This window comes from Melitaea cinxia, chromosome Z (assembly GCF_905220565.1).
Source record: "Melitaea cinxia chromosome Z, ilMelCinx1.1, whole genome shotgun sequence".
In the NCBI taxonomy this organism is placed as follows: domain Eukaryota; kingdom Metazoa; phylum Arthropoda; class Insecta; order Lepidoptera; family Nymphalidae; genus Melitaea; species Melitaea cinxia.
In genome coordinates, this window is record NC_059424.1 from 2,983,388 (window position 1) to 3,008,681 (window position 25,294).

General features: G+C 32.5%; 1 protein-coding gene across 1 annotated transcript in view; it reads right to left on the minus strand.

The window, feature by feature from the left end:
- Window positions 1-25,294, minus strand: part of LOC123668488 (vacuolar protein sorting-associated protein 13B) — a 78,671-nt gene that overhangs the window by 45,531 nt on the left and 7,846 nt on the right. Inside the window, exons 6-36 of the mRNA XM_045602220.1 lie at window positions 24,452-24,651; window positions 23,802-23,974; window positions 21,474-21,656; window positions 20,901-21,050; window positions 20,264-20,445; window positions 19,802-19,932; window positions 19,290-19,503; window positions 18,731-18,960; window positions 17,983-18,114; window positions 17,429-17,548; window positions 14,683-14,740; window positions 14,269-14,423; window positions 13,990-14,066; window positions 13,210-13,335; window positions 12,559-12,755; window positions 11,146-11,249; window positions 10,003-10,289; window positions 9,428-9,501; window positions 9,333-9,354; window positions 7,022-7,153; window positions 6,444-6,565; window positions 6,096-6,205; window positions 5,673-5,856; window positions 5,287-5,403; window positions 3,832-3,895; window positions 2,572-2,714; window positions 2,220-2,337; window positions 1,871-1,917; window positions 1,479-1,611; window positions 1,049-1,149; window positions 342-512 (exon numbers count right to left, since the gene is read on the minus strand). Of these exons, the coding sequence (XP_045458176.1) occupies window positions 342-512; window positions 1,049-1,149; window positions 1,479-1,611; window positions 1,871-1,917; window positions 2,220-2,337; window positions 2,572-2,714; window positions 3,832-3,895; window positions 5,287-5,403; window positions 5,673-5,856; window positions 6,096-6,205; window positions 6,444-6,565; window positions 7,022-7,153; window positions 9,333-9,354; window positions 9,428-9,501; window positions 10,003-10,289; window positions 11,146-11,249; window positions 12,559-12,755; window positions 13,210-13,335; window positions 13,990-14,066; window positions 14,269-14,423; window positions 14,683-14,740; window positions 17,429-17,548; window positions 17,983-18,114; window positions 18,731-18,960; window positions 19,290-19,503; window positions 19,802-19,932; window positions 20,264-20,445; window positions 20,901-21,050; window positions 21,474-21,656; window positions 23,802-23,974; window positions 24,452-24,651 (4,257 nt within the window). The remainder of the gene's footprint in view (window positions 1-341; window positions 513-1,048; window positions 1,150-1,478; window positions 1,612-1,870; window positions 1,918-2,219; window positions 2,338-2,571; window positions 2,715-3,831; window positions 3,896-5,286; window positions 5,404-5,672; window positions 5,857-6,095; window positions 6,206-6,443; window positions 6,566-7,021; window positions 7,154-9,332; window positions 9,355-9,427; window positions 9,502-10,002; window positions 10,290-11,145; window positions 11,250-12,558; window positions 12,756-13,209; window positions 13,336-13,989; window positions 14,067-14,268; window positions 14,424-14,682; window positions 14,741-17,428; window positions 17,549-17,982; window positions 18,115-18,730; window positions 18,961-19,289; window positions 19,504-19,801; window positions 19,933-20,263; window positions 20,446-20,900; window positions 21,051-21,473; window positions 21,657-23,801; window positions 23,975-24,451; window positions 24,652-25,294) is intronic.

Consider the following 25,294-nt stretch of genomic DNA (forward strand, 5'->3'; position numbering starts at 1 on the left):
GTAGGAGGAAGCTTAATCTACCACACTGCTCCAATGCGGGTTGGCGGATATATTCCCTACCATGAGTAACGATCGCTATCAGGTGTACATGATAACAACCGGGACCGACGGCTTAACGTGCTCTCCGAGGCACGGTGGGGAGACCCCGTACCGTAGGTTCTCCACACTGTGTTGATACTAAATCATAATAAATTCTAATCTAGTTTTCGAATATCTTCTAATATTTAAAAGCATTTTATTGCACAAAAATACATTACTTACGTCGAAAATTTAGCTTTATTGTCGTAACTGACATTTTAGTCAAATATTGATTAAGAGTAGGATCATTAAGGATTATTTACCTCTGTCTAAACACGTGTAGTACTTTCTGTACGAGAGTCTGTACTAGTTCGATGCTTTCGACGCCCATTTCCACAGAACAGTCCGAGAGTAAATTGAGCTCGACCGCTGGTCCGCTTATTATAGCGCCCTCGCTGTATATTGGAGGCGCTAGGATACAACCGACATCCACTCTGTTGGGGATATTCATTTTATTATTACAATTAGTATTAAAAATATTTTAGTTGGTACTATTGTAAGCATCATGATATCATACATCTAGAACGTGTATTAGGACGATTTACCCGAAAATAGTATTAAATATAAAAATGTTCTAAATTAATCGTATGGGAATCGTTGGGAATGGTCGGGAATTTAAAAATACGAGTGTGCTTTAGACCACACGACTGAAGTAAAACTCCTTTAGTTACCCCTACAATAATATACGGAACGTAACTCTCTCTCTCTTTCTATCTTTATTAACTTATATCTGCCTTTCAACTTCCGTTCGCCTCGCCCGATCACACTTTTCGTAACGCTCTCGTCTCGTCACCACTTACTCTCCAAGTCTAGCGTGCGTAAAGAAGTTTTACTTCAATAATATAAAGTTTTTTTTTTGGAGAATTTTAAATAATAGAAAATATTGAAATTTGTAATTAAAATTTATTTCTTTTCTTTGTCACGAGAACGATGTAAGTGTTGAAAATCAAGCAATAGTAGCAGAACTTACGAATGTAAAAGGGGAGTAATAGCCGGCGACACAACTGGCTGGCTCCATTTTAATGCAGGATTTTCACTACCAGTACCCTTTAGCATTTCCGATTCGGTCTCCTTTTGAAAAAAAAAGATAACAAAAAAAAAACTATTGAAAAAGGATATATTCTTTAAAATATCAATTTTTTTCTTTTCAGGTCATTTAAGATAGGATACTTTAACAGAAGGAATTCTGTACCAGAATTTTATTTAAATCATATTTACGCTGCCACAATAATATAAATGTAGTCCTTCTTTATTATATTCTTTGTGTTAAAATTATAATAATAATAATAAATTCAAATACTTCAGTATTTTTTTAATGTAGAAAAATAATAAAATAAAATAAAATGTATTATTTAAACAGGATAAGAATTACGTAACGATAAGTCTTGCTCAATAATTACCTCCTGGTTAACAAGTTGGTTCAACTGCGCAGATCTGATAGCCAGGTGTCTTATAAGTACTTCGTACTGTCGACCATCTAGACCTGGACTCAGTGGGGTCCAGGAGCTATCTGTAGCCGGGTTCACTGATTGTCTGAATATATAATAGGCAAGTTTTACTATGTGTGGAAAGTGAATATATTTTAGACTCTATTTGGTAAATATTTAGTATTTTTTTAATGCCTACTCTTCTTAAATCAATCTATATTTTTAAGGTGTGGTTGCATTATATAAGGTTTATATTTCAAATAGCCTAACCATAGTATTATAAGTGAAAAACGGATTCAGGCAAATTACTACGTAAGTAAATTGTTAATCAATAACTCAGCTGTCTATAACAAACAGAAACGTACCTGCAAATCGGATTTTCTGGATGTGGACTGACGGTAATTTTGCCAATCTGAAATATCAAAGACAATTACTTGGTTAGTATTCTATTTCTATAAATTTATTCTTTTTTCCTACTAATCCTGATCCACTCCAGGAGCTCTGGTTAACTTACCAGAGCTTTAAGTTCTTTTATAAGGATCTCTTCTATCTCATATTCGGTTCATTTGTATCAGGTTCTTCTATAATCTTGGGATGAACACCAATGTCTCTTCAAATTTGGAGCATGACATATGTCACTGTACCCAATACCAATTAAAAATGACAAGACACACTTGTTGCCAACACAAATTATAAACATCTTTAAGTACTTACAACTAGCATTAGTGTGTCATCGCAGGCGTTTTCAAGATTTTCGTTTTCGCCCGACGTTAACAATAGCCTGAGACCTCCCGCTGTGAGGTAGAAAAATGGCCACATCCAGTCACCGGGCCTGCAGAAAATGTTATCTCAATTATGTGAACAACAAAAAGATTTCAAACTTCATAACCATTACAAACTTTTTTTTACATATCCAACACATATGCCTTTTACAAAATTTAGGTACAAAAAATTTAGTAACAAGAATGATTTGTTGTAATAAAATACTGCAACTGTGAATTCGGCACTTCGATATAATATTTCTAACATAATTCACATAACAATAATTTTAGACTGGTATACTTACTTAGTTTCCTCTGTATTTAAAGGGCATAGGGACTGCGGGGTCATTTCATGGAGCCAAGTCATCAAATGCTCCAGTATATCTGGTTGTAGTATGGCTTCTAGCGGCGCTAACGTAGCGTACACCTCCCACATGGAATCAGCGCTCTGTTACATTTATTTATAATAAAAAAAAAAAAAACAAGTCCAAAAAGCGTCATCAGATCACCGACAATTTTAGTAGAATTTGACCCGTTTGTACGAGTCTTGAAAATTTTCTGTTCTTTTAAGTTCCGATCTTTACCTTACCTTTAGCTTAAAGCTATAAATTCCTTGTATAGTGTATTTGCGTGAAGAATTTTCGCTTAACCACGCTTGAACAATTAAATAGTAGTAAATTAAAAGGTCCATATTCAAATTACAGTACTTGATATATATACCACAAGTACAAGTAAATCGTACAAGATTATAAATTTTAAAAACATTGGAATAAGCAAGTAATGCCTATTTCAGTATTCCATGATTTTAACGGATTCGGTGTCGCGTTAATGATTTCAGTAAATTTTTAGTTCCATGATATTTTAATTTCACTACATGACAGATGATTTCATACAGTAGATTAATTGAAAATAAATGATTTAACCGACTTCAAAAAAGAAATAAATACTCAATTCGACTGTATTCGGTTTTTTAATGTATTTTATCTCACAACCGATTTTGATGATACTCTATAAAATCGAAATCTGGTGCTTGTCATGTATGGTACCATTTAAATTTGATAGGAGGAGTAGTTAGTAGTCACCCGTATTGATGAGTATTTAATTTTTTTTTTGCGACTATCTGTCGATATAAGTTGAAAAGTCGGTTTTTGCAAAACGAGCAATCAAAATCATATACAATAAAAAAAGAATGAATTAAGCACGTGTTAGATGTGAAGGGTGCCATTGACATTACAATTAAAATTGGATAATTGTCGTCTAATTATGTCTGTAATACAAAAACAATTTTGTCTTAACTCAGTTGGCATAATTACTTTAAGTGATAAGTGTGGGTAAAGTGGGTAGCGTGGTGACTATGGGCAAAACACATGAGTTCACGTTATTTTTGGCGTAAACTTGTGGAAGCCTATGTCCAGCAGTGGACTGTATAGGCTGTAATGTATGTGGGTAGTTTAATATTACGTATAAGCAATAGATAAGTATATTCTTATGAAAAAAATAAACAGTTTTAAAAACATTCATACATTTTTTTTATATATAAATTAATAATGTGTCGAAATACTTACAGAATTGAACTCCAGCAACTTAGGATGTAATTCTTCTTTCCAGCTAACCGGTAAATTTGATATTCTGGGAGTAAATGAACTAGGAATTAATATTGTTGTTCCTATTGTTTCACACAGTATCAGTTTGTCCTACTTTTAATACTTTTATGACATGACGACTGCTTTGGTGTAATGGTAATGCATGTGCTGTTTTGGCAGCGACTAAGCACCAACGGTTGCGGGTTCGATTCTCGCTAGGAGTGGAGATTTGTGTGTACAAATATTTATTTCCGGTCTGGTTTTGTAATCCTGGTGAGTGTCTCCATCGCACCTCGGGATCACGTTAAGGCGGTCCTGGTTGTTGTCATTTATACTTGATAGCGATCGTTACTCATAGTAGGAAATATATCCGCCAACCCGCATTGGAGCAGCGTGGTGGATTAAGCTCCAATCCTTCTCCTACGTGGAGAAAGAGGCCTATGCACAGCAGTGAGATGATACAGGATGAATGCATGCATATAAGTTTGTGTTTCAATCTTAAATTATACTTTGTCCATAAGATATTTCTATTCGAAACCTGAATCTTTTACTTTATTAACACAAGTTACTGATAGGCTATCATTATCAGGAGGCCCAGGGTCTAAACTATGTAATATAGATAAGCGTATCTATATACATCTGTATGTATTTATGTTTATGTATTTATAATATATACAGGGTTACTTGTAATATGTGACGATCCCTTTAAGGGGTTGTCAGGAGGGGTATGGGCAATCAGAAAAAACATTTTAAAAAATCCATGTCCAACTATCTTAAATTTTTTTTTAATTTTATTATTATTGGTGAAAAATCCTCGAATCTATCACTTTCAAGGGGCTTAAAAAGAAATTAATCGACGAATAATCGTAAAATTGTTATAAAATGAATATTTTTTTGTAATTCCCCATACCCTTCCTGACACCCCCTTAAAGGGATCGTGACATATTACAAGTAATCCTGCATATGGATTGTAATTTGTATATATTATAAAATTATATATTTGCTTTGTTGCATAAACCCATTAAATTGCAAGCTCCTTGCGGGTGGGTAATCTAATTTATTTTTTTAGCTTTCTATTTAAATAATTGTTATAAAGTTATTTAATATCTAATATATAAAATTCTCGTGTCGCAGTGTTTGTAGTTAAACTCCTCCGAAACGGCTTGAATGATTCTCATGAAATTTTGTGTGCGTATTGGGTAGGTCTGAGAATCGAAAAACATCTATTTTTCATCCCCCTAAATGTTAAGAGTAACCCCTATTTTTTTTTTAATTTTTAGATAAATTATTTATTTTTTATTTTATTACGATTTGGCGTTAAAAAATACATACAACCCTAAATTTTCACACTTCAACCGCGAACCCCTATTTTTAAATAGCGTTTAGTGGCAAGACAACGTTTGCCGAATCAGCTAGTTATTATTATATAAGCCTTACTGTGCTTGCGTGATGGTAGCTGAAAGGAAGTAGTTTTCCTCCTTAGCGTTAGTTGGCTCTCGGACCTCGAGGATGCGTCCGCCTAACACTCCAGCAGTCCATTCATCGTCGCCAGTGCTGACATAGAAACAAAAATAATATGTATTCATTTTCGATACAAAGGTGCGTACGTAAAGTTATATACCTAGTGGTAGGGGGTTACATAAATGACCATCTGTGACAAGGAGGGGAGAGGTTTCTTAAATCGTGAAATTCGTGCGACGCGATACAAATGTGTATCCGACTGTCACTGCAGTGCCATACGTACACTTCATATATACAAAAGAACTCAACCAGACGACCGAATCTAAAACTCGAAACTCTCCAAAAATAAAATTGAATCATACCGTTTATAGTGTCGTACGGAAGCCGATGCCACTTTGATCTTGAGCTGATTGTAATGTTCCTGGAGATCAGCTGTCGTTATGACGTCATCGACCTCGAAGGCAAGCTTCACACGAGGAGTGACAACCACGAGGGTGGCTCGACTGACCACCCATTGGAACCAGAAGAAAGTCTTCATTTCCGTGTCTGAAGTTTATTTATTTATTTAAGAAATTAAAAATAAATGTAATGTGTAATGTTTTATTATATATTTTAAAGGATAACTCAAATACAAATCGTCAGATGTTGCTCAAATTTAAATTGGACTAGCACCGGCTTTCTAATAAAAAAAGAACCATCAAAATCGGTACACACAGTAAAAAGTTATAAGGGAATACATATAACAAAAAAGTCAAACAAATTAATATAAGTTTCATAATAATTACCAATTTCCGGAGGTTTATGAGGTTCATATATACTGATGAGAGGCTCCGAACGATTCTCGCTCGCCGTCTCTTCTGATATACTTTGTCTTGCATCAAACTCTGACGCCGATCTATTAAGACAAATATAATATAGATAGATATAGTTTTAATGAAAATGTAACATTCAAAATTCATAAATATTTTGCATAATTATCTTATAACTTGACAGAGCATTTTTAAAATAATTTCATGACGATGGAAAGTTATATTTATTGAGTGTGACTCACTTATTTACATATGGTAATAAAAAAAAATATATATTTTTATGTTATTTTACGCTATGTGACGCTAATATACAAGCGTACTTGCCTGATAACCGATTTTTGAGAATCTCCAAGCGAAGTCGACCCTTGCTTAGGTGTCGCGGGCTGTCTACGAAGCAGTGTCATTACATGGGCGAAGCAGTGCATTGCATTGGCGACGATTTGAACCTAAAATGTCAGTTATATCTCATATAATGGCTAATGAGTCCATAAGCTGTTTGTATAACTATAAATCTAGATCATGCATGTACAAGCGCGTTGTAAGCTTACTTTGTATAAAATTCTAATGATAAGTTTGCAACTATATAATTAGATCATAGATGCCATTGACGTCACAAAATTCCAAAATACTCCTTACTTTTATCTTTTCGTATGGTAATACATATAATTGAAGTAAATTACACTGCACACAGTATACACAATACTAACTTTCACTTATGTGGGAATACTTTTTATAAAAATTACAATTACAAATATCTAAAGCGTACTTTTGCGGACTGTGTTTCTCTAAAAAAACCTATTTCAAGTTACTAGTCTAACGTTATACCAAAACGCATTCCATACTTGGTTTGATAAATAAGTTTATAGCTAAAATAGCGGATATAGTGAATGTAGTGCGCTCACCTGATCTTGGTCCAGTCTGAATATAATAGGCGGGGTGTCAGCGTGGAGGTTCACCCCCAACGATATTACTGGACCAATTTTATACTTGGCTTTAGTAGAAGCCGGTTCGGGTGCGGATTCTGGTTTTTCAGGCTGTTAAATAAAAATAATAATAAATTAGTCTATTATATTTTAAGTGCTCTCATTCGTTACAAAAGGATCGTTATATTAACCCTTAACCACCTACCAGCGGTCTCAGAGACCGCAACGATTTTTCGTTAATTTATTATAATTTTTCGTTGTGGCGTTAGACACAGCGCGTTCCTTTTCTAGACAACAATTAGTATCACGCTCAGTGATGTGAAAGTTACAGATTTATCGCTAGAGCTTCCGATTTTGGTAAATAAATACCGATAAAACGATTTTTGGGTATATACTCCCGATTTACTCCAACACATTAAAAATAACACAAATCACTAACACATTAAATGATTAAATTTAAATTATACGAGTTTTAAGGTAGCAATACCCCAAGGCATATTAAATCGGCCTCTTATTAAACAAGCAAATCTAAGCTGTATTTCATACTTACTAAAGATTAAATATTATTGTCATTGGAATGTAGGGGCTTCCCACAGTTATCAATTCCGAGTGAAACACAAACTTTCAATAAAAATTAGAATAGGTTAAAGATACTAAGGAATAGGGCTTAATTATACTTGACCTTAAAATAAGGGGAAGTTCCTACGGGGAATATTTTTTCGATATGCATCGAAATAATTCCATCAGCTTTTCACTTTATTATGATTCTTCCTATACACAGGTCGTACGTGTATATGTATATATATATATATATATATATATATATATATATATATATATATATATATATATATATATATATGCTATGCGTTACATATACGTACGACGACGTTCACAAATGTTTCCAACGTTATTTTCGTTTGCATTCAACGTTTTAGGTTTGCGACACTCGTCCGCCAATGTGAAAAGAGTATTTTCAAGTATTAATTTAATGAAAACGTCTGTACGGAACAGACAGTGCACAGAGTCTATAATTGGATTGTTAAATTGGTAAAAAATTACGTATTAAAATGGCACCAAAAGATTGGTATACTGTACAAAATATAAATTAATAAAGAATGTTATTACGTGTAACGTATTTTACGAAAAATGGCTTCAGCAAGATATCTCTGGAAGATATTTCTGGTGAAGATTGCTGGAACGTCGAACCTGATGTAACTGTTAATCAAATTACAGACTGACAAGTGTGACTCCGAGTCTGAAAATGAGGGTAACGACGATAAAAATGGCTCGCCAGAATTAACAGCCTATTAAAGGTCACAATATCTATCCAGGTCTCCAGAAGAAGGCGACTTGTCGGAAGATAATATTCAGCTATCGCGCTTGCAGTTTAGAGGTAGGCCAAGAAAGAGAAATTATTTTGGAAATAGCTTTTTGTAGAATTCTCAATAATTTACCACACTACTTGGTATGTGGAGTGTCGTATATATAGACGAAATGTTTGAAAAAATTATACTATACACTAATGAGAAAAAAAGAATAATTAGACCAAAATACAAAAATGTTCGACCTTAGAGCTCTGTTTTGTGTGTAAAGTACCCATTTGTTTAGGGTACTCGAGAAAAATGTGTTGTCAGTGTAGCGCAAATCAAAAGTTTTTTAGAATTTAATTTTGTTTAGTTTTTAATTTTTTGAACTTATTATTTTTTGATTTTATTTTTAGTTTATTCAAATTATTAAAAATAAGAAAAAGTGAAAAATTCAGCTTGATATAGATCTCGTTATCTTAGTATATTAATTTTTGGTGCCATGATTGTTATTACAAAAATATTATTCCATTTTCATAAAACCTCTACATTACTGATGCTAATTTGTGATATTAAAATAAAGCAATAGAGTATAAATATTAATTTTATTTAACCGAACTTTAATTTGTTATTACAGATCCCAAAATAAACGCAATAATCTATCGAAAGTCTCTGTGACCGCACGTAGGTGGTTAAAGGACAAAAGATAGGTGGTTAAGGGTTAAAGATTAATGCTCCTTCAACAATTACAATCCAAGACGTTAAGTTATTCCTCAATTATTTTGAAAAAATTAAAACTTAATCACATATATTCTAATTAAAATCTTTTATAACTATTGAAGACATTTTTTTTTTATATAGGATTTTTATTATTTCTATAAATTACATAGTACATCTAGCATGATTATACACAATGTAATTTTACTAAAATTTATAACAATCATTTTTCAAATTGAAAATAAAATAAAAAAAGGTTGACATACCTCTGGACTGGCCTTCTTCCTCCTGTAAGAAAAAATAAATATTTTAGACTCATAACTTACTTAGATCAATACAAGATGTTCTAAATGTTACTGACCTTGATGGACCCCGGATGAACTCTTTCAAAGAGGACGGTTTAAAATCGGTGCCCGTTGTGAAGTATTTTGTTTTCTGTAATTTATTTTAAAAACAATGTCATACTCGTATTTATTAAATTATAAAGTCACGTCTCATAGATGTAAAGAATTTTTCTAAAATGAAAACAAAAATACAAATATATATTTCAATATCATTTTCTTTAAATCATACCTTACGGTACTTAAGAAAAGCTGCGCTGTATGTAAATTAAAAATTAGTGCATGTTTTTACCATCATTTCAAAAAATTAAAAATAATAATTACCATTTTACTGGCTGGATATTTATATTAATAGCATGTATATTTATTTTGTACATTTATACATACAAAATGGGTCAGGGAACCAAATAATCTTATACAAGTAGCTTGAGCACAAGATAGATTTACAACTGAACTTATCAATTTGACTGATTTTCGTTCACAACTTACAAAATGGTAAGTAGTATAAGTGGCTTAATTTAAACATTTGTATCAATCTTCTCAATCCTATCATATTCGATTTAAGAAAAAATAACATTAAAAAAATATCACTTACATCTTCAGCGTTTTCGCGTGTATGCTCTCGCTTTTTCTGTTCGCTTTTCTTCGAACTCCGTACGTGGATCTTCAGAGATTTAGTGACCACAGAAACCATAATAGTCGTCGTGACCAACTCCAGTAGTTGCCTCGGTACGACCACTCGTGACGCTTTCAGTTGAGATTTTAGTCCAGACGCTGATCGTTCCTTTCCAGAACGTTCTGAACCCACTTTTACTTCGAGCGTGTAACACGACATGTCAGATACGCTAATCTGCCACGGAAATGACTCTTCGTTCGCTGGGGCTGTTTCGTAATTTTTAAATAAAATTAATAGTCTATACAAATAAATAAAATAAGAATGTCTGTTTCTAATATTAAAATAAGCGCTTTTTACTAAATTCATATGTATGTATACAAGGTACATATACCAAAATAACATTTTTTTTATATTTTTTGTCTGTCTGTCTGTCTGTTTGTTCCGGCTAATCTCCGAAACGACTGGACCGATTTTAACGGGACTTTCACTAGCTTTACACTTTTCACTTTTAGATAGCTGATATAAGGAGAGTAGCTGATATGTAGATAGAAGCTGATATATAGAGAGGAGTAACTTAGGCTACTTTTATTTCAGAAATTTATTTATTTTATGACTCTGCGAACTGAACAATAACAATTTTTGTTAAAGTCGACGCGGACGAAGTTGCGGGCACAGCTAGTAATAAATAAATTTATTACACTTAGAACCCTCAAATAAGGTGAAATCTTACCCCGGGGATTTGGGAATATACAGAACACGGACGCCCAGAGCACTATAAACATCCACACTTTACTGTCTGAATATTTGGATTTTTTTTTTCCAAAAGTAATGATACAGTTATTATATGATTAAGTCTAGAGCAGTCATTCGAAAGGTCTTTTAATGTAAACGCTGCTGGTCAAATTACCGTTGGAAGCGAATATATGAAATTACTTTCAAATGTTGTCGTAGATGGAATAGGGGGAAATGACTTACTAGTGGTTAAAACTACCTCCTAAAGTAGAAAGTTATAAAATAAATTAACGTAATATGTTCCTTATGTTATAATTTTTATGAATACATTAAAAGTTAATACTTGGTCGATTCATACTTTTTATTCAATTGTATATTTTAAAAACTTACCAGGAGGATCTCGTTTCGGTCGGTGGTGTGTGGGACGATCACGCTTGACACCGACCCATAGGTATGCAAGTTGAGTGTTTGATTCCATTAGGATACGTCCGAGACTAGAACATAAAAAAATGCTATGTAAGTAAATATATAATAAGTAATAATTAAATATCAAATATAAATGTGAAATAAATATGTTATAACATTCACAAATTCGTCTGTTCCTATAATGAGCAACTTAATTCTTGTGTTATAGGTAACAGTTCACTGTTACTGGTAATTATTTTTATTAAATATAGCGACCCACTCGGGCTTCGCACGATTGCAAAAACTATTAGTGTTTCTCTACTATATTATGCATGCATTATTATGCATATTATACGCATATATTATAAATATAAACCTTCTTTCGGAATCACCCTATATACTAAAATAACCACATCAAAATCCGTCGCGTAGTTTTGAAGATCTAAGCATACAGACAGCGGAGGCGACTTTGTTTTATACTGTGTAATGAAACAAATATACAAGTAGACTCAAGCACAAACCCTACTAAGTGCGACAACGTAGAATTTTAGAAGTATAAACATTTGTACAATGTAAAATAAAAATAACGTTATTTTAATTTCCTTTTTATAAGAACAATATTTATTTATATCACATAAAAAAAAACATACATACATAAACATGTACTCATAAGTCACCTACAAAGCACATTTAAATCTAATTCTTCCATTAAAATCAAGATTACGTCAGTTTACAATGGACAATACTTTAAACCGACACAATTAAAAATACACGTTCTTAATTGTACTTTAAAATAATATTCACAAATTATTGAATTATTGCTACTTGCTAACTGCAAGGGCAAACTTATTTCTAAACGAGGTTTAGTTTATCTCTGAACGAGGTTTACTGACAGGCATAGTAGTGTTAGAGTAATAATTGTGTTTATTCGCAAACGAAAAAAAAAAACGACTTCACTATACATCGACAAATACAGCGTAGGGTTTCGAAAAAAATGTCAAGTAAAAACGCATTATAAAGGATAATTCAAAAACTACTCGTTAAATCTCCGTCAAATTTGAATGGGACCACATGACAAGCCCCAACTTTCGATTAAAAATAGAAACATTAAAATCGGTTCACACGTAAACTTATAAGGTACACAAAATAAATTTAAAAAAAAGTCTACTAGTAATATTTTAGATTTACAAACGTCATATTATACAATGTGTGACTGATATTACGTCGCTTCCGTTATATATTTTTCTTACGGTTTTAGTATCACATTTTTTTCAGTTCGGTCGCCCAGCCAAATGTCAAGCCTGCCGTAAGGAACTTCGTTCCAAAAATATAGCGGAATTAAGAACCTCCCCCCAATTGTTTAAAATAGGTTAATAAAAAAAAGAAGAATATTCGTACCTTACAACTAGTACATTGTTCTCAGTAGTGGCGTGTCTCTCCATTGCGTCTCTAACAGTGGCACAGTCGATGGCCGACACTGTTGTCGAAGCTACGTACAATTGTACCAAACCCACTTCAGCGATAATCAGTAAACGGTTGAGGCGTTCGTATAATCGTATCAGATAGTCGCTGCTCCAGGTTTGAGTTTCTGGTTTCTATGGGAAATATTATATAGGTTTTTTTTTTTGAAGCATAACAAGTAAAAGACATGTATTCAATTTTGTATTAAGAACGGTCAAATATAATTAGAAGTACAGTTACATATAAATATACATAAACCTGTCACAATATTCCAAATAATGAACACTTGGCAAACAAATAAAAAAAGTATTTTAAAAAGTACAACAGAATGTCTGAAACTGCGTGTAAATAAATAACAATATCTAATTTTTCTCTATAAAAAATATGTTTCTAGTAAAAATGTGCCAGTACTAATTTTGTAGTTTTGTTTAAAAAAAGAAGACCTATTTAATTATCCTGTACAACAAGTAACACTCGAGTTGTTTTTATTTTAATATACCATATTAGACTCACTAATACAGTTCTATACGTTAATATATAAAAAAAAGAAAAGAAATAATTCTAAAAAACAAAGAAATTTAAATCTACCTTCTGTGGAGGATGCTTGGGTTCCTTCTTTTCACTTCTTTCACTGCTCGATTCTAAACTCCTAGGTCTAATGTGTACTAACTCCGCACCAGAACCGGACCGACTGACTCCTCGACCGCTTGATGACTGTAACACAATTTTAAGATATATACAGACGTTTTATCATTATTATATACTAATATCACTAGTACATACTTGTTTATTATTTATTTTGACTTACAATTGACTTCCTCTATACATATTTACTTTTTATTTTGTTAAATAAATACTTATTCTTTTTTTTATACAACTAGGTCAGCAAACAAGCTTACGGCTCACACGATGGTAAGAGATTACCGTAGCTTATAGACGCCTGCAACACCAGAAGCATCGCAAGCGCGTTGCCGACCCAACCCCCCCCCCCCACTCCAGGAGCTCTGGTCACCTTACTCACCAACAGGAACACAATACTGCTTGAAAACAGTATTATTTAGCTGTGGTCTTCTAAAGAAAAGTAAGGTCGAGGTACTTCCCCAGTCGGGCTGCTCTATATTTTGAGCAGGCCATTCCTGCTGTGCCCTACCTTAGCATTTTATTATTAGTTATTATGTGCCCAACTTTATACAATATACATTTATAAATTATATATCCTTGAGAAGTCAAAAACATAGTGTTAAAATAACGTAGTGCTCTTCTATAGTCACTTTACAAACCTTTTTTTTAAGAACTTTTTCTTTATACTAGTAGTTTTAAGTATTGTACAATGAATCTTATGCGTATGTATTTTCTAAATCTACTCACAGGCGGCGTGGCTCGTCTCCGGGACAAGTACTGTGTTGATGATATAGTTTTAATACTTGGAATTTGGTGTACGGATTCTGCAAATGTAAATAACACTTAAAATTTTCAAAATAAATACAATAAAATATTTCCTTTTTCATACTATTTTTTGATGATTATGAAGAAGAAAAAGTTTCTAAGATATGTTAATTCCAAGAATTGATTTTCAAAATAGAATGATGTGTCTGTTTAAAAGTATATTAAAGTACAATAAACTTTTTATTAAATAAAAAAAATTACCGGCTATAGGTATTAGTTTGTATCTGTAGCTCAACCAGGAGACTAACAATGGATCAAGGCTCAACGCAGTGGGTTGAACGGATAATTTGATAAACTCTATCGAGTCTGTAGCGTTGGGTTCGTTGCACCATTGGAACGATCCTTCCAAATATGGCCTAAAACAGACAAAACATTCAGAAATCCCTCATTAATCTCTAAAAGAATCACGTACAAAGGCAGTATATAAAAGGAAAAACCGTAATTTCGAAGAAAGTTGAACTTGACTTTGGTTTATTTATTTGGTTTAACTTCTCTTTTTTTTTGATAAATATAATTTTAATGGACATCTTATCAAGGGAAAAAAATATTGCTGACCAATTAATACACACTGACAAAGCCATCGAAAGATATATGATATAATAAAATAAAACTTACGTAACAGTTGGTGAGTCTGGACCAGAAAATATCCACGCTTGTTTCAATTCGCCTCCTACTGAAAAATATTTTTAATTATAATTAATAAAACTTAAATAATGATAAGAACATGGGCGGCTTTAGTTACCTTCAGTCGTTCAGTGTCCGCAAGAGCATAAAATGTATATAAATGTAAAAAAAAACAACAATCAATAGATATTGTTAATATTTGTAATGGATGAAATAATATATATATATATCGCGGGCTTCAGGACAGAGGGGCGTATAAGCAATACCCCTATTTTTCAGGAGACCAAAAAAACTTAATAACTTTTTTTTCAATGTATCTCTTTAGCTAAAAATTTACATGTGTCTATGAAAGTACTTCCATAAGAACGTGAAACGCTCATTTTTTTTGTAAGTATTTAAAAACTTGCAATATTGCACTTATTTCTATTTGGCTCGACAGTTTTAGGCAAACCGTAGGTCATTTTTTCTCAGAAAATGCTTTTATCGGATGGACGTATAATACAAAACTTTTATATACAATGAAATATTTAAAAAAACATCTGAACTTAGCACAAGTATCGTAAAATGTCATTAATAAATATTTATTATTTCATTAAATGTAGTATTTCTACCATTTTTAAAGATTACACGTCCATCTGGCTTGTCAAAACTATAAAATTAGTTTTATTCTAAGACAGACGTAAAGACTATTTAGGGTTAATTTCGATGGTAGTTAAATAAAAGAAGACACAAAAATAGTTTAAAATATTATTATTATTATAAAAGGAATTTGTTTAACAAATCAACTTTTAAAAGCAATCAAAATCTTAGCATAATTATTTAAAATATTATTATTATAAAAGGAACTTGTTTAACAAATCAACTTTTAAAAGCAATCAAAATCTTAGCATAATTATTTAAAATATTATTATTATAAAAGGAACTTGTTTAACAAATAAACTTTTAAAAGCAATCAAAATCTTAGCATAATTATTTAAAATATTATTATTATAAAAGGAACTTGTTTAACAAATCAACTTTTAAAAGCAATCAAAATCTTAGCATAATTATTTAAAATACTATTATTATAAAAGGATCTTGTTTAAGAAATAAACATTTAAAAGCAATCAAAAACTTAGCATAATTAACACTCTAGTACTACAATGACAATTATTGTTTCTTTGGTCCTAATCAACATTCCAGAATTGCAATGATCTATGATAGTCTAAAAGTTTAGAACAGTATTAAACGTGGGTATTAAAGAAAATAAGTTTATCTAAATAGCATAAACTACTATAAAAAATCTATAAAGATAAAAAACACGAATGACGTAATTTCTAGGGTATTATAGCTTAGTTGCACTTAGTACTTTCCCTTTAATTGCTTGCAATGCCAATAAATAAAAAAAGAGAGAAGTTCAAACATCTATAAAATGTACTTATTAATTCTTTTTCCCTGACCGACGTCTTAAATAGGAGGCTCGTGTTGCAGATAATTCCAATTCGTCATCATCTTGACGAGGCCTAATCTGAGGCAACGATTCTGATACAGACTGAACAGGTAGCTTTTCGTAGTAGAAGTGATGATTCTTGGGTATCGTCCCATCCTGACACATAGCCATCAGATCTCTATGTTTTATTTGTTTTAACAAAATTTGTCCAGGGTACAGTTTTGCAAGATGCGAATTACGTTCCGATCTTGTCACTCTCTCCTTTAACTTTACCTCTTTGAATTCTTCCCAGTAATCAAATTTGAAATAAAACGAATGGGGAATATCTTTATTTAATCGTAACCATCTTACGTTAGCCCATTGCAAAACAGTTCCATCAGTGGCTTTAATTGCATTTGGAATAATAGTACTTCGCAGTGATTTGAAATCCAAAAAATCTGTGTGTTCCATAACGTGAACATTATATGGTTTGTCTTTACGGGCTAGTCGTATGACATTTTGCCAGTCATCAGGGGTGTAGATTTTGGCATACTCAGAAGCTCGTTCAATTGTCGAGTGCATGTTGTCGCACTCCATGTAGGTGTGACCGGGTTCAAGGAATTTATAGTCAATGACTCTAATTTCATTTTCAGGTGATGTTATGATATAATTTAGCATAGCAACAAGCACAGAATTTCTATTCTGCCCTGGACAGCAGTCAGAAAATGATATTAGGTGATCGACGTTGGAGAGGTTTGAAATATAACTATAGAGACACGTTGATACTTCGTTCGATCCGCGATTGCCTTCATATTCCGGCCAAAAATAACAATAACCTTGTTTAGTCGCTGCATTATGAATTGTGAAATTCATGCAACTTATACTGGTAGGTGTACATATACTGTAGGTACGACATTATATTGGTAGGTGATATAAAAATCGATAATCGTATCAAATCGTATATACGGACGTCTTTATGGTTCGATACACAATTCATCATTCGTGGTTACGACCACGGTACGACTTTCTGGCATGAAAATAATATCTGACTTCAGTTATAAGCCTAAAAGTATTTTATTAATATTTTCTAAAATAATTTACCTACAGTTAAGAAAAAAACAGAGGTGGTGTATTGATAAACTTAGAAATGATTGACGTAATAAAAAAAAAACGCATTTTTTTTAATACGCCCCTCTGGCTTGAAGCCCGCGATATATATAATTTTTAAGGGAGCCACGGAATAAATTAAGCCCGGGCGCTATATTGACTAAAGCCGCCTCTGGTTAAGATGTTTAAATACACTTCACATTTCAATTATAAAAAGCTTACCAGGAAAATGAAACGCGGTGGCCTTAATAGAGTTGATCGATACGAAATGAGTGTTTACATTACTGGTTGCGAATCTACGCATCAGTAGTTCTTCTAGTGTAATGTCGACCGCTACATATGCTAGAAGAAATAAAAAAATTATAATTTTGTTATATATATATATATATATATATATATATATATATATATATATATATTTTTATAAACTATTTGAGTTTAGTTAATTTGTTTAATTAATTTCTAGGGATAAAAACGAATTCAATATAATTCAAAATATTAATAAAACCATAATTACACGTTAAATATTATTAAGAAACGGGACGACCTATATCTAATCGTTCAAAACAAATCACTATATTAATTATTCAATAACTTATGTATATAGAAAAAAAGCGGTACATAAAAATGCTATATACAGCGCATTTTATAAAGTTAACAAAACGATTCCACCTTTTGTCTCATATAAATAATATACTCTCTTTTCTTTCAGTTATATTAAATTATATAAAAAAATAATGTTATAATTCTAGAATATTCTAGAACGTATGAATTACCTTCATCGTTGAGGGCGTCTTTCGCAAGAGTGGTGTTACGTAAAGGTTCCGCTAGTTTCTCGTTAATGAGTGATAGAGCGACATAATACGCCGCTTGCAAACGAGCCGCCGATCCGCATATATTTGCTTCTCCTAATAATCATAGATTTTTTTTTCAGTACGTCATAAGTTTGTAAAACAAAGACATTATTTTCCTCTTTTTAACTTTGGTGAGTCAAGAGTTGAAAATTCAATAAGTTATCGTTATGTTTGTTGTTATTTATTATTATTTAGAATATTGTTTATCATTCTATGAAGATTTTACGAATATTCGTCAATTTTTTTTAATGCCCTTTAAAGTGATAGATTCGGGGAGGTTTTCACCAGTAATAATTAAATTAAAAAAAAAAATCTAAAATAGGTGAACATGGATTTTTTGAAATATTTTTCTGTGATTGCCCATACCCCTCCTGACAACCCCTTAAAGGGATCGTGACATATTACAAGTAATCCTGTATAGTTGATGTGCACTTTGAGAATCATTTCAATGTAATTGTGGTATCAAACTATAAACGCATAATGAGGTCATATGAGTTCTAAACAAAAACGAAAACGTATGCGGTATTTCATTACAATATATAACTTTGACAAGTTAAAGATTTACAAATTTCAATAGTACTGAAAACGACGGACCTCGCCTTTATTATGAAAACTACAGACACAAATAAAAATAATATATAGACGGAGATACATAGATAGAGACACGTACGTATCCTCGCCGTGTATCCAAATAAAACCGTCTCCGGTCCTTTGAAGTAACTCCTGTTCAGTAGCGAGTGAGTCACAAAACGTACGTCAGTTCTACCACAGGGTCGAGGGACGTCTTCGTCGGGGGAACTGATGCCTATTTGTATCGTTGACTCGAATGTTATATGTAAACGAGCTCCTTGGAATAGTGGCCCTGAGTCTTCGAGAATCTGGCAAGCCGCTGAACACACTCTATAAAAAAATATAATAAAATTATTATATTATATTATTATTTATTATTATTTATCTTGTCTCGTATAATTTATAGGAATATGTTCACTTTGTTCTAACATCTTAACTGTAGTGAAACAACTTTTTCGGATTTTATCGCGGTTTGTTAAGGTTTGTAAATGCCTGACGTTTCAGATACTTTACAGCAGCCATGGTCGCTGTAAGGTAGTTTATTAAGTTTTGTAAATGCCTGACGTTTCAGATACTTTACAGCAGCCATGGTCACGGGAGGACTGACCATGGTCGCTGTAAGGTATCCGAAACCTTTTAACTATCCGAAAGCTTATTACCTATGAGGGTAGAGAGGAGCACTGATCATAACCGATGCCGAGGGTAGTTGAACATCGAGTACTAGTGGCGCCCTCGTCGACCGCTCTATGATTGAATGTGCGGACGGTATGAATCGAATCCGCAACCCCTCCACGTCGATACCCGTGTGACGTACTGGCAAGTTCTCTGATAGCGCGTCGCACTCCTCCACCGTTAGTGTTCGCATCGGAAGTTCTGGAAAATTGTGATGTTGTAAATTTCAATATTCTTCGAACATATAATAATTATTAGTACCGAATATGGATTACAGTTACATTATATATTTGTACGACTTTCTCTCTTGTTCATATTTGCACATATAATAATCATTCCCATAAATTGCCAATACTCTCCTGTGACTACCATTTACATACTCTCTGAAATAACTAACCTCTACCAAGTCTATCAAGAAACTTGTAAAAAAAATCTTGTACTTGTGTATTATTATGTAAATTGTGTGTAATTATTTCCTTGGGTGTATCATTGAATTTACCTATTTCTTCGACAGCGGGAACTTCTTCAAACGCTTTCCTAACAACTGCTATACGATGAAGCAGTCCTGTTGATACGCTGATCAAAATCGGTCGAACTGTTACTTTCAAACTGCATTCTTCGATCCAATCGCTAAAAAAGTAAAATATTATATGAATTAAGATAACTTTTAAATTTTTTGACAACACATAAACCAAATCTGCGATAAAATTTTAGCTGCATTATCAATAATCATTATTTGTTTAGGAAATTGATTTCTGCTGTACAAGAAATAATAATGCGTAAATCTGTTTATCAAGAAAATTAAAATTAATCAATCTATCGGTATCGGTATTCAACGGAGCAAAACGAAAATTTACTCAAAAGTAAAACGTTACAGTCATTATTTTACTTAATAATAATAATAACTTAGCATTTGACTAAACAAATTTAAACAATCAAGTAGGGCTTAACATATACTTACCTATATTGAAAGTTTCTAGGAGGATTGTCATACGGATTAATATATTCCGTCGGCGGCGCCCTCTCATGACTATACTCGAAGTAAATAACAGGTGCCATTTTAAGCCAGAACTCGTCGAGTTTCTCTTGCGCTTGCTCAGCGAAACGATTTATGTTAAATAGTCTTTCGGGAAGCTCTTGTGGCTACAAGAGATGGAAATATATGTGATATTCCACAAAAGTAAATTACTGGTATTACATGTATTATATTACGATTTTTTCTTTATATTTATTTTACATAAGAATGCATTTACAATAAATTCTCTAATTTAGACCTAAAATTACGCAATAGGTATAATATATATATATTACTCATTAAAAATCTAAAAATGTTATCATTACAAAATGTCCACATGAAAACGTTGTTTTTTTGTATTTTTTTACGTCTTATCTAACTGCTCACTGTGAATAAAATTACGGTTTAAAGCAAATCCGTTATCCACAGTATATAAAAAGAACTAAATACCATTTTTCTTTTTGTTTCTATAACGTAGCAAGGTATGTAGTTTTTATTTTTTTACGTTTAGAATGGTAACAACTAAGTGATGAATTAACGAATAGTTTATGGAGTACAAGGACTGGACTTAAGTCTATCTCACCTCGTCGACAACTTCGTCGAACTGCACATCCTCATTGACCGCTACCGCTCGCTCGATACTTTGCTCGGTCAGTTCCTCGTCCACCCAACTCCATGGCTCTTCGTTAACTGTTTCTATTTTATTTAAGTGTATCGTCGGCTCGCCTTGTACCTGTATATATTAACATTTTTATAAATTTAATATTTGTATTTGCCTGCAAACAAAAAAAAAATTTTTTTTTTTCAATTTACATCGACAAGTAAGACAAAAATGGTTCATTAAATACGCACTATTAGGATAGCCCAAAAAATCTCGTCAGAGATTTAAGTCAGTAACAGACATACACTTTTTATAATTATAATTACATTTATATAGGTACGTGTATCGTTCAGCCGCCAGTCCCGGTTGTTCATCATGTACACCCCGATAGCGATTGTTAGTGATTTATCAATTAATAATTACTACTCAACCCGTATCGGAGCAGCGTGGCGGATTAAGCTCTGATCTGATTCCTCTCCTACATTGTGAACGAGGCCTATACCCAGCAGTGGGATATTACAGGCTGAAGCGTAAGCGTAGGTACATGTGACTTACAGCATTGGCATCCAGATGACCGCAAACACATCTCCCGTGTGAGGCGATAGTGATCGACCGAGCTCCGAAATTGACTCGCAGTAGTGTTGGGAAACATATGAAGCTCTTTACGACTGCGTCTGCTGCTGTCAGTTCAAGTATACTGCGGGCACGTTTGCGAGTCGTACCCTCTGTTTCTAATATCTGTGGTAAATAGATAATTATCTTTTTGTTCATTTAATTTTGCTTGAAATATAAGTGAGAGAATATGCTGCTGCTGTCAGTCTAGTGTACTGCGAGCACGTTTATTTTTTTTTTTATTTTATTTAATACTTTATAGCACTGATTCCCTATTCTTAATTATTTAATTAATGATAAATTGTTTCCTATCTTTAGTTATTTCAATTAAATTATCCAATTGTTTAATTTTATTAATGTATATGATAATAATATTATGTTCTTTATTTTTGATTTTGATTATTTTGGTTGTGATGACGATGAAGCGTCACTTTCCTTTTTTTTTTAATATCTTAAGTGTTGAACTGTATTAATGTGGGTATATTTAGAGTTTAAATATTTTAAATTTTATTTATGATTTTTTGTGCTTTTAATAATTGTATTCCAAAGTGTTATGTAATGTAAGTGTATGTAAGTGACATGCATATCAGATTCTTTGTATTATATATTGTGTAATTTTTCATTTTTTATATTTGTGCGGTGAGTGTGCTTTTGAAATAAATAATTAAATAAAGATAGTTACAGACAGTGAAGTACAATGGGCGGACTTATGGCTAATTAGCCATTTCTTCCAGACAACCCAGACATAAAAAGGAAACTTATTGTCTAAATTGGTAGGTGGTGTAGATGTATAATAAACTTACATACTAATGTTTACTTTCTAATACCTTTAGAAAATACATAAATGAATAAAAAGAAGAGTAAAAATATAATAACATTATATCATAAACTAATAAAATATGTAAGCAATGAACGTAAATTAAAGATAAAAATTAAGTGAAATGATAAAAACACAAATATACATATAAATAAAAAGAACAAAAAATGAAAAGAAATTGCACCATATAACACTAAATCGTCTCCATCTTAAGATAGTTATCCTTAACGTGTTTCTTAAAAGTCAACCGTTATTTTAGCCTCCCTTATGGGTAAGGGCAGACTATTCCATAATTTAATAGCTTGAACAGTAAAAGACTAACTAAAGTACTTGGAATTATGTACGGGAAGCTCCAGCATAAGTCTTCGAAATGATCTTAATTCTGAAGTTTCGTCGAGGTATATAAATTTTGCTTTTAAATAAAAAGGAAAATTTATATACCTCGAAGGTCCGGCGAAGGCGTATAGGAAGCCACTTGAGCTTGGAACGAAATTTAGAAACATGGTCAAATTTGCGTAAGCAAAATATGAACAGGATGGCAAGATTCTGAAGTCGCTCAAGCTTATTAAGTTGGTCCTCGGTTAAATTAGGATAGCTTGCATCTGCATATATTATGTTATTCTCAATATTAATCGGTACTTTTCATTTATTTTATTTATTAATTATAAGTTATATTGACTAGGGATAATCGCAAGAATGCTGACAGTATTTCCCTGTTGATTTAAAAAATGACGTCTTCATCGTCATTGACGGTTTATTCTTGGACGGTGATATAGGATCAGCCATTCACAAAAAAAAAATGAGAAAAAAGAAACAATTCTTTTGTGTTGCAAAAGATACGCATAGAAGGAGACGTTCATGATTAAATACACATGGGCACTATTATTCTTGGTTTGTTAGTATTTTAGTAAAATATTACAAAATTTCTTTAGACAATATCTTTTTATTATCATTATGCTTAATAATAATAATAATAATAATAAATACTCTTTATTGTACACTACAAAGAAACGTTACAAAAAAGTAATACATACGAAGATATGCTTAATAAATTAGATAATGAAACACAAACTAATCATTAACAACCGACAGAGTTATCAAGCTGTAAAATGTAAAAAATATATGAATGATATGAAATATCGATATCGATAAACATATTATTTAGATGTTTTGATGACGTCACTAATTTCAACATATAAATAATAAGAGATTCGCGAATAGTAAATACAATCTCAAGAAGTTTTAGATCTGAGACAATGAACAATACAAGGAACCTATGTATAACTTCGTCATTTTTTAAGTCAGCTCAATGAATCTTTTTAATAGGGACTAATATATTTCTTTGCTCCTCACTGTTACAGATTTCGAGCAGGATACTTCCTGCTGAGCCCTACCCCAATAAGGACATTTGTCCGACATCAGGCCCCATTGCCTTTCCTTATCCTCATACGAACCTTAAACACGAGTGAGACTTGATCGAAATGCGCAGTGAAGGCGATCGGTATAGGGGTGGCGGGTACTGGGCTTTCATCCACATCCTCTCTATCCCATGCCGGCAACCAGGACCAAGCCCACTCCGACCAACTCTCGGTACGAGCCGGTTCCGCTGATGTTGATGCTGTTACATCTGAACAATTAAAATTAACATAATATACTCGTATATGAATCGTCGAAGTGTCAGTATAATTATAATTTTCGAACTGTACCGAAATTAATAATTCTATTTTTTGCGTTCGGTATTCTCAGGATAAAGTTTATATTACAGTAAAAGCGACGAAATCAGTAAAATCATATTGCTATTAAAAATAAAGGAAAAATATATCAATTTAGTTAAACAACAAATAACGAAGTTGTTTTAAATTTGTTTAAAAACTTCTGAGATTAAGAAAGTATTCTTTGAGAACATCTGAGGTCGCTTTCCCCATATAGTAGAAGTGTCGCGGCTTAATATTCCACGCTGCTCGACTACGAATAGGTGGCTTTAATCCCTACTATGAGTTACGATCGCTATCTTTTTGTAACAACTGGGTGTTTCCAGCTCCAATCGTTCTCCGTAGCACAGTGGGTAGATCAAAAAAAATTACAAAATGATCATAATACTAACGTAACGGTGCTGCTGGTACGTTCGATTGCTTAGGGCCAGGTGGAGGTGACTTCGTGTCAAGAAGCGTTCTTTCTCTTAACAAACGTAGTAGAAGTACTAGTTGTTCACTATTAACCCCCCACGCCAGTCGGCTGGAGAGCAACTGGACGCTTAAACTCTGTGCTCGACGAGTATTAGCTGATACAAGTCTTGTTAATACCCTAAAATAGGTAATATTTACTTAGTTCTCAAGAGAAACATACCTGTATTAAACATTATTACATAGTTTATATTTTTACAAACGTGTAGTCTAGCTTAATGATTACTTAATGATTACTTAATAATATTGTCATTATAGGAAATCATTGTGTTTGCTCGCAAACGAAAAGAAAGCGACTTCATTTAAATTGAAAAGTAATAAATACAACGTAGGTGGACGAAAAAATAGTCAAGTTAATACGCGTTATCAAAGATTACTCTAAAAGTTGTGATCAGATCTCGTAGAAATTTAAATGTGACGACATAATAAACAACAGCTTTCGATTAAATTAAAAACCATCAAAATCGGTACACCCAGTAAAAAGTTATGCGGTATAATACAACGTAGGTCGACGAAAAAAGCGTCAAGTAAAAACGCATTATTAGATATAACTCGAAAAGTAGTTGTTAGATCTCAAATAAATTTAAATGGGACCAATTGACACACACCACCTTTCGATTAAAAAAATAAATTGTCGAAATCGGTCCACCCGGTCAAAAGCTCTGATGTAACATACATAAAAATAAAAATAAATAATTGTGTTTGCTCGCAAACGAAAAAAAAACCGACTTCAATTACATCGACAAGTAATACAACGTAGATTG